Raw genomic sequence first — 10000 nt, 5'->3', positions numbered from 1 at the left:
AAACTCGAGTCACTTAATACTAACTTGTAGATTCTCTGGTCAATCAAACTAGGCCGCAAAAATCAGCCAGAGCAAATGTAAACAAGACAAAAACCTGAAATATTCGACAAGAGTACCTTCTTTTCTTTTTCACTTTCTTTCTTCTGCGACAGCCGTCTTTTATGCTTCAGCCAATGTATTTGTTTCGCCGACGAAACTTTCAGATGTTTCTCAATACACATAGCAAGGCTTTTTTACGGCAACAATTACCGCTGTTGGTGTTTTACGCTTTCGAGGGGGATGAAACTAGACACATGTCTATTAAATAAGTTGTATACAAAAATTTGGTTTATCAACGGAGTTGATAATGTAAATTGACCACCGAACAGAGATTCTAAAAGCTGACGTTTCGAGCGTTAGCCCTTCGTCAGAGCGAAGGATTGGATTCGCTCTGACGAAGGGCTAACGCTCGAAACGTCAGCTTTTAGAATCTCTGTTCGGTGGTCAATTTACATTATCAACTCCGTTGATAAACCAAATTTTTGTATACTACTTCCCCACCGACGCAGCACCACAGTTTCTTTAGAAACTACCCCTTCATTATTAAATAAGTTGGCCTGCGAAAATAAAATATGAATGGATTCCTCAAACCTGAAAACCTGACTGCTATATTGTCTGTTCGGGTCTGTCATTTTGCTAAGGTGGACTTCAAGCGGGATCTTCAGGTATATGAATATTGGTCTTGGTAACATTCGCTTCATACTGAAATCTCAGTCAACCAGTCCAAAATATCATTATATTGGAGCGAGAAAACTGAATCAAGTAATATATTGATGACTTTCACGGTATATACGCTTTTCCAGGCAATAAAATGAAGAACTTGAAATGTAGTTAAATTTTGTTAGCTTTATAGACACTACTGAAACGATTTACTCTTACCATTCGATGGAAATATATAAATCTATCGTTTGTTTTAAAGTTGTAACAGGGATCTCGTAGAAAACCACGGTAGACAGATTAAACTTGATTCCCGGCGTTTATTTCACAGCAATGAGCGCGGGATAGCACTGCAAGCTCTCTTTCGCTTCGTAAAACTCCTGCATATAACTCACAGATAAAACCCTGTTTAACGACCACGAGGAAAATCTGTTCCGATGGTGGAGTCAATATTAATACAATTTACCCTCTGGATTAAGATGCAAGTCTACAAAGTATCGCTCTCCTTGCCTGTGTTTTCCTCGTTTAAATCAAGTACATCTAGTCCGAAGAAATCCTTGACTATTGCTACGTCATAGCCTCGTTTGCAGGATGGCGGTTTTCAATTTAAAATAGCCCATTTTTGAAGTGTTATTGTTGGCTCTTTAAACACATTAAACCCAAATGAGTGGTCGAGTATGACAATACAGGTAAAGAACTTTCGATTCAGAGAAACTTCTTCTAGGCCATACTTTCCCTTTAAGGGGTCAATCCTAGTTCATACAAAAATCGAAATAGATGACATTCGGTCAACAAAATAATGGTTTCGTTTTTGTTGTTAAAAAGCTGTTCCCTGGGTAAGCACGAAAACTGATACTTGCCTCCTACCAGCCCAGTCCTCTACATTCAGCGTGAGAGCCTAAACTGCTCACCTCTTCCGATTGCTAAACCACAAGAAAACAATTTCTTTATTTTCTGAAACACTTGTAGTATTAAAAACGAATCAAAGCCTTTCTGTACCAGGGCAAATTATCTGATTTCTTTCTTGTTTCGGTTGTTTTAGAGTGATAACCAAGAGGCATTGAAAAAGAAAGAAAGTCTGCGGCTACGAAGGGTGAGTTGGTAGAATAGCGACAAAAAGAAGTGAACTGTGGCTGCTTACCTGTTGAAAGACTTACTTCCAAAAAGAATGCGGAATTCAAACTTAGGTTTTGTACAACTATCACTACTACTTTGTCATTCGAATCAAGGTCAATCACAGAAGAGGCCAAGTATTGACGACGCTTAATTGACAACTGCACTACCTTTGTGTCCTTTTGGTTTTGGCACGAAATGTGAATACCCGCTAGGAAAGTAACAAAGTTTTATGGGAGGAAAATTGGATCGGACTCGTGCCTTCAATATTGGGGAGTTTTCCCAACGAGAACGGAAACTTCCACGAAAACGAGGTATTGCAAGTCTTTCATCTTCGCAGTTCTCCCATCTCGTTCTCGTTATTTTGGTCTAAAAGGTTTGATAAATTCCCCCAGGGTAGTTACAGGAATTCAGAGAAAAGGGAAATCCTCACGTTTTGAGTAGGACAATTGGGAGTTTAAGCGCGGACAACGCCAACGCCGACAAAAAGCGTCAGTTGAGAAAAAGAATTTAGTGCAATCATAAGAATTTCGCCATTAGTCCATCTTGTTCACGTTTTCAAAAGGGGCTGCTTAACTTGACTCCCTAATGTCATAAACCAAGGAAAGTGATGGTGAGCCTTAACCTTTTGTTATACATGTCCTTGTCTTCAGGAAGAACTTCAAAGAAAGAAGAAGGTCAACGAGAAAGCGCAGAAGTTGGTCCAGAATGCCATTGGGAAAGAAATGGGCCAAAAGTTGGCCGAATCTTCTTCGGAGCAGCTAATAACCGAAAAACAAACAAAGGACGTTGACGCGGAAACATCAGATACTAACACGGAGCAAAAAACTGTTAAAAACAAGAATTTGCAGCATCGTCCTTTGAAACTCAAAGACAAAGAGAATGAGTCGAAGAAACGAAGACCGTCAGTAGAAAAAGATGGGAATACTTCGCCAGATAAACCGGGTTTTCAAGAAAGCGAGGAATTGCAAAGAATTCGGCAGATTTTGAACCAAGGCAAAAAGAGTAAAAAGCCAAGTGACTCTGAAAACATTGAGCAACAAAATGGAAAAATTAATCCGCAAAAATCTGACAGTTCGAAAGAAAGAAATATTTTTGATAGTAAATCATCGACTAAAAATGCAACGGTGAATGGATTTTCGAAGAGTACGACACCTTCAGCACCTCTGCGGTCAAATACTCATGCACCCAATGCGGGCCTACATGCGTATATAGAGAGTAGAAAGATAAACTTCGAAGTGTTTGAAGTGCCAGCCGATCAGTCCCAAAGTGATGGCCAAGAAGTTGCAGAGAATGGTAAACGTTGTCCAATAAAAGTGCATAATGTATTCAAGCTTCTTTGCAAGTGTTAAAGTCCTTGCCCACAAACAAGTTATTTAGTATGGGTTAGATTAGAGCGACACTATGTGAAGTCTCACACAAAGTAGCACAAATTCTGGAAGGCATCTTCATTATTTCAGCATCAGGCTCTCTTACTTCATATTGTTTTGTGACTTTAGGATTTTTGTACATAGCATGGATTCATTGCAAGTTACTGAGATTTTTTTACTCCGATGTTTTTGTTTAGTTAGCCATCTTCACCCGCCGCCAATTCCAGGGAGGAAAAGGAATTTTGACCTAAACTGAACGATAAGTCGATATGTACCTCTGGGTTCCTATCCTTCGGGGTGGTGTTAAGTAAAGGGGCCGGCTGTCTTCCGGATCCCCGGCTAAAATTTAGCTGGTTTGTTGAATTCTCGTTTAGAAGAATTGGCGGTTGCAAGTAAGACTGCAAATTATATATTTAATGTTTGGCTCAAAGACGTTCCTTTCACTTGCAGATACCAATTCCTGCGTTGAAAACAGAGTTGATGGTACGTCTGAGGTATGAGCAAGTAGTTAGTTACAGCTTGTGCAGTAAAGCCAGGGACTTGCTAACCATTTCCCGAACCTTCTGTAACATACGAAAATCAGTTTCCCGACCGGGAAAAATGTCCCTTCAGGAAAAATCAAGGAAGGAGTGAAAGCAAAAAACAAACTAAAAAAAGCACGAGTTGGAGTGAGGAGTGGCAAATGTCGGGGATGTTGAAGTGTTTTTAGCTACACCAAGCTACTCTAAAAAATCCGAGGGTAAATAAAGAAGTATGATGATATGATATGATATATAGTCGGATTTTTTGGCCACTCGTGCGTAAAATACTCGCGAACATCTGAATTTATGTTTAGGAAAGGTGCTAGGCTTCTGTAATAACTGAAATTTGCGGCCATTTCTTCGCAAAGGGATAAATGACACGAACCTTGAATGGGTTCAAGTTTGGATCCATTTTTATCATTGCCATTCGTAACGATGGCCGAGAACGGGAGGCAGCCTCCTACGCTTGTCTTGCGATCCGGAGTTCCCGGGTTCAAGACTCGTTCTGACCACTCGTATTTGTTCCTGGTAGTCCCTGGTTCATCTTTTTCGGCCGCACTTGTAAACAGCCAACTGGTTTGCCTCCGTTCATTTGGCGATTCTTAGAGCGACTTTCATATGACCATGAAAAATGAACGTAGGAACAGAACGTACACAAAAATGCAAAACATTTAATTGGTTTATCGAACAAAAACAAACGAGCGCGAATTTCCATTGGCTTAGCGAACGCCGATGCAAACAACGTTGTCTCTCTGTGGAACTTTCTGGAAAGTTTCGCTTTGACGTCATTTGAAATGCAGCAATGTGATTGGGCAATCGAGCTGTTTACTACCCATATTAGGAGTTTTCTTGGCGGAAATAAGGAGAAGCTTTGCTTTAAATCTTGCCAAACATTGGTCCGTGAAAGGAATTGCGAACACTTTTTCAAGGTCATATATTCGAAAGTCGCTCTAACAGTTGTTGTTCTGCTTTTTCGTTTCGTTGATTGTATTTCATGGGCCGTGAAAAGCCCCTATGAGGAGTGGTCAATTAAGTATGTATGTATTGTATGGTAGAACAGAAAACATTCTCGCTGCCGTGCGTGAATGAAGCAAAGAAGACTTGACACTTGATTTTGAAGCTTGTTTCATTCCTTTTTGTCTTGGAACTTCAGAACAGCCTGACCAAGCATGTTCAGTGTCGTAACTTCAGGGAAAAGAAGTTTACATTAGTTTAAAAGTTTCGTATGTAACCTAGGTACTCATTTAACATGTTTAAAACTTGTTTTCAGCCGAACTCAGATCAAACATCATCGGATCCTGAAGAAACTCAAACTCGGGTGAGAATTCTTTATCTAATTGGGCGGGGCTTGAATTTTTACTGGGTTGCCTTATAAGGCAAACCCAGTCGAGGTCTTCGTTTAGTTTGTTTGTTTTCTTTTTTTTAGTTTTTTTTTTTTTTTCCGTGTCGGTAAAAGTCTTGCCTGTCACTCCCCTGGTAAGTGGTGTCTTTGTGTATAGAGCCTTCTGGGCGTATTTTCTTAGGATCGAGAGGGTAGTGGAACTGCGTAGATTTCTCTGGTGGGCACAGTAGAATCATTAACTTAGCCTGCAATGGCGTCGAAAGTCATGCAACGCGAATGGCGTTTTAGTGGATCCTTAAACAAAATATACCCTTATGGAGCTCAATAATGGAAAGTCAGTTGGATAAACTAGGTATGAATCTCAAAAGCGACGAGTACTGGACCTCGACAACAACCTATCGCCCGTCGAGACGAAATCAAAGTGAGCAGTATTTACCTGAAGTACATGGTAATTTGACACAATTGAGTTTCTTGTCTTCACGCACGCAATGAAATAGGAAGACGTTTTCGCCTCAAAGAGCAAATATGTTGTTTGTTTCAATAAAATTTTCGCTGGAAAAGGATTCTGTGGTATTTTCTGCCTTTGTGAATTATAATATCATGTTGTGTATTGAATTTTCGAGCTTAAGGTTGAAATGTGATATGGGAGAAGTTTTTTAGTATTGCTCTGTAAGCAGGAAGGGTTCACAGGCCTGTTGGAAGCGTGCTTGAGTTTCAACAAAATGAGCCCCAAAATCAGTGAAAACTTGTGACGCAGATGAATAATAAAGTAGCTGCTATTTCCAAAATGATGGAATTACCTGGTGATAAATAACGTCGTACGTGTCTTGGAGAGTAAATTTTGACTTTGCATAAATAAGAGTTGGGCGATTGTGATCTTTGTTTTGACTTCGCTCATTTCATTGTCAAACTTTATAACACTTGACAGAAAAAGAAACTTACAAAAACCCGGTATCTTGCCATCATTTGACACAGATGCTTCACTGTTTGGCGAGTAAACATACGGCGGTAACTTAATCACGGCGCCTGCTGAATTCCGGCCATGTCACTTTCGATTTTGCAATTTACTTGAACGTAGCAAAAATCTCCCAAAATGTTTGTCACTGATCGTAACTTTTTATATTCTACATTCACGGTTCAAAATTAATGTTGTTTTGATGTCGTAAATATTTTATTCTCGATCGACCGTCCGGGAAACTTCCTTCTGCTCTTTCTGAAAACTGTGTATCAATAGTTATTTGCTTTTTCATCAATATTTGTTTTGCATAAAGCAAGCTAACAAGATCTGTACCTTGCTGAGTTCGCATTTGTTAGAGTTAATAGTATTTTCGGTCCGATGCTTCTGTTTTAAGAGGGGTAACATTATTTTGGTCTCCCATCCAAACACTAACCCCGCCCGGCAGGGCTTAACTTCAGTGAACTTTAGTATTAGAAAGCCATCAGATGCTCAGAGGGCACACTTGTGGTAAAACGAAGTTGTGAGGGAACTTGAAAATTATCAACATGTCAGCCCAGAAGCCAATGTTTCTCGCTTCTCTTTTAATTGTTATTCTTCAGAGACTGGAATGCTGTATTTCAATACCACACAATTCAGTGCCTTCTGATTTTCTGTAGCACGTACCACAGGCAACCCAGTGTATGCTTCACAGAAGCATCTCGTTGATTTTAAGTCATTCGATCATGCAAACCACTTTGGTGATAAGTAATAGTAATAGTAATTGGACTGAGTGGAGTACAATTCAGGGAGTAATCGTGCGAGTGATTTTAAAATTACGAGTACGATTTCTCCCTGAAATGTACGACACGAGGTTCAATTACCAGGTAATCGTAACGGGAAGAAAATTCGAGGATAAAAAGTCTTTGAATACCTTAATGTTCAACATGTTTTGCAAACAGTAGGAAAACAGCAAGAAAGACCCCATCCAAGTGCATGTGACTAACGCGCGAATGGCGTAGGTGTCTAATTTGGAATTGTTCAAATTGGACACCAACGTGTTCGCGCGCCAATAGGCCAGTTTCGAATTGTGCAGCAACAAAAGACATCTTCCTTTGTTTTGTACCAATAAAATGCTAATTATTTCCGTGAACCTCTATTCTGTTCTTTTGATGCTGCACCTTATTCACAATGGCCGCCATGTTGGATTTGCTATTATCATGCAAATTAGCTACACATTTCTGAGGGGGCAAACAACACAAGTTCGAGAGGTTATAAAGAACATCTTTGCCACACAGATGATTTGTTTCACGTGCATTGAATGTTTATCACCTAAGTAGTAAAATAGAATGATTACAGAAGTTACTTCGATGTTTTGTAGTAGAAAGTAGAAAGTCAAAATGTCAAAGGCAATCAAAGACATAAAATTATTATAAAAGGTACTTGATTCTAAATTCTAAAATGTACTTAAGCAATGTTATTTCATTATTTCGACGAGCCGCTTTTTCGCAATTTGCCTTTTTTTCCCAATGTTTGCCCCCCAGCATAACGCATGGCTAATTTGCATGACAATTTGAAAAATCGTGAATAAGGCCTATTCGAAACTAGTATATTAGGCGACAAATATGCGGGCACAGAACCAATCAGATTCGAGAATTTTGAAATAGTTACGAAATAATAATAATAATAATAATAATAATAATAATAATAATAATAATAATAATGATAATGATAATGATAATAATGATAATGATAATAATAATAATAATAATAATAATAATAATATCGTAGGAATTCCAAGATACCTCTGAATACGTCCGCCAAGAACTTAGATCATTGGAAGAACAACAAGAGGCATTGGACAAGGTCGGAGAGAAACTCGAAATGGAGCTGCGACGAGCCATGGAATGCAGAGGTATTACCTCTTTTCCCTTTCTTTACTGTTACAATTACTGTTGGTAGTTAGAAAATATTTTAAGTGCCCCGACCTCTTTTTTGTTTTTGTCTGAGATAAATCCCTTACAGCAATTGAATTAAGTTTAATAAACGACCTGCGAGTTTATTGAACGGCTTTAGAAACATTTCACAAAAAGCGTGTCCCTCTGGAGTCCGAACAAAGGTTAAAATTGTGAGAAGAGAACATTAGCATAACAAGCCATTCACAATCTTGCACAATCCCATAAACACCTCTATTACCCCCCAAGACTTTTGCATAACCATTGTTTGCAATTTCTCCTGGGACATGAAAATGTCCCAAGAGAAGTCGAAAACAATGCCCTTGCAGATTTTTGGGGGGTAAAAGAGTTGTATTATGGGATTTGTGCTAGTAGTAAATGCCTTGTAAGTATGTTTTATATAAAGAATTCTAACGAGAGGTGTTTTATCAGTTTTTAAAGCTCATGCGCGTGACGTTTTATCGGTTTTCCTGTTTCAAATCCAGAGTACATTTTTCCCTCGAAAAAAAACACGTGAGAGGCATTGGTCTTCTCCTGAGATGACGACACAATATTCTTTGCAATGCAGAAATGCTTTCAAACTTGGAATGTAGCGCAGTTGTAACTCATCTCAAGATATCGCTTTCACTTGCTCTCCTGTTGATTTTGAGACTGTCCATTTTGTTAATTTAACGCAACTTGTACGGCCCGTTAGATGAAGGAGTTAATGCAGCACGGAGTTTATTTCAAATATATGTTTTATGGTCCTGAAATTTGACTTCCACGAAATAAAAAATGTTGAGACAAGGATAGGACGCATCTCTTTACAACCTCTAATTTCATTGGATCGCTTTCGGATGCAGCTGTTGCTCTATTGTTTTCAGGGTTATGGTCCATCGTTGATTGGTTGTTTGTTTTGGTCCTTTGTTTTCTGAGCCAATCCCGAGAGCCGTTGTAATAGCTTCGTACTGACCCGACACAAGGAGCACTGTAAATAATTTATGTGGTGGTAGCATTTACGGTGTATTGTAGCAGCCAATCACAACTCTTTTCAATTCATCGTCAGGCTGCTGTTGCGTCCACCGTTAAACAAGGAACTTAAAGAGAACCTCCACTCTTACTACAGAATAAGTTTAAACCGAAGGAAATTGTGTTTACAAACAAATTTGTTCGAAATTTGTTTTTAAAACAGTGTTTATATCAAGAAAAGTGAATTTTAAAATCCCTTATTTTCACTTTCAAATTTCGTGGGCGCAGCCATCTTGAATAATTGTGACTTGTTACGGTTGCCCTATTGTTCTGACACAAAGAGCTTTTGTCTAATAACATTAGTTAAACCGTAACACGTCACAGTTATTCAAGATGGCGGCGCCGGTGAAATTTGAAAACAAAAATAGGCGATTCTAAAACTTATTTATTTCGGTTACAAACACTTTCTTTGAAAATACTTTAAACTGACTTGACTGTAACGGTTTTTTCCTGTGATATAAAGTTACTTTTTTTGTTGAAGTGGAGCTTCCCTATAAAGGAGTGACAGCAGCATTGGTTTCAAAAACTCCTTATTATTGCGAGCCGTTCAGTATTGAGAGTTGCTTAACGATCTAGGAACGGCAGTAAAGTGACGATAACAGCGGCTTTACGGGTGAAGTAACTGGACTTTAATATACGAGTTGATCTCACTGGCATGTTTGACGTAGGTTGCGAGGAAGAGCAAGAGAAACTAATGCAGGACTGGTTCCTACTGGTCAACAAGAAGAACGAGCTGGTCAGGCGACAAGCCGAACTCAATTTACTGTAAGTCGGTGGACAGTGAATGCTAAATTGAAGTAAATAGGACATTTTGCAATGACTGCAAAAATTCTCGCGCGCTCATTGGCTAATTTTTATTGTCAACGACAATTTATAATTTATGCGATAATGACGCGTATAGACCCTACGCAAAAATGGCTGCTTTTAAATTATTCTTTTGTTCATATTCAAAATAGCCCAACTAACCTCGTTCGGGATAACAAATTTTTTAGAATTTTTGTCTCAAAAACGAGGTTAGTTGGGCTATTTTGAATACGAACAAAAGAATAATTTAAAGGCAG

General features: G+C 38.9%; 1 protein-coding gene across 1 annotated transcript in view; it reads left to right on the top strand.

Annotated features, from left to right (window-relative positions):
- Window positions 1-10000, top strand: part of LOC137993536 (EH domain-binding protein 1-like) — a 34677-nt gene that overhangs the window by 20169 nt on the left and 4508 nt on the right. The window contains exons 15-20 of the mRNA XM_068839455.1: window positions 1739-1789; window positions 2463-3105; window positions 3630-3673; window positions 4971-5018; window positions 7768-7891; window positions 9608-9704. Of these exons, the coding sequence (XP_068695556.1) occupies window positions 1739-1789; window positions 2463-3105; window positions 3630-3673; window positions 4971-5018; window positions 7768-7891; window positions 9608-9704 (1007 nt within the window). The remainder of the gene's footprint in view (window positions 1-1738; window positions 1790-2462; window positions 3106-3629; window positions 3674-4970; window positions 5019-7767; window positions 7892-9607; window positions 9705-10000) is intronic.

The sequence above is a fragment of the Montipora foliosa genome, chromosome 2 (assembly GCF_036669935.1).
Source record: "Montipora foliosa isolate CH-2021 chromosome 2, ASM3666993v2, whole genome shotgun sequence".
Lineage (NCBI taxonomy): Eukaryota > Metazoa > Cnidaria > Anthozoa > Scleractinia > Acroporidae > Montipora > Montipora foliosa.
The sequence above is the reverse complement of the archived record's forward strand: the minus strand, read 5'-3'. Positions and strand labels throughout refer to the sequence as shown.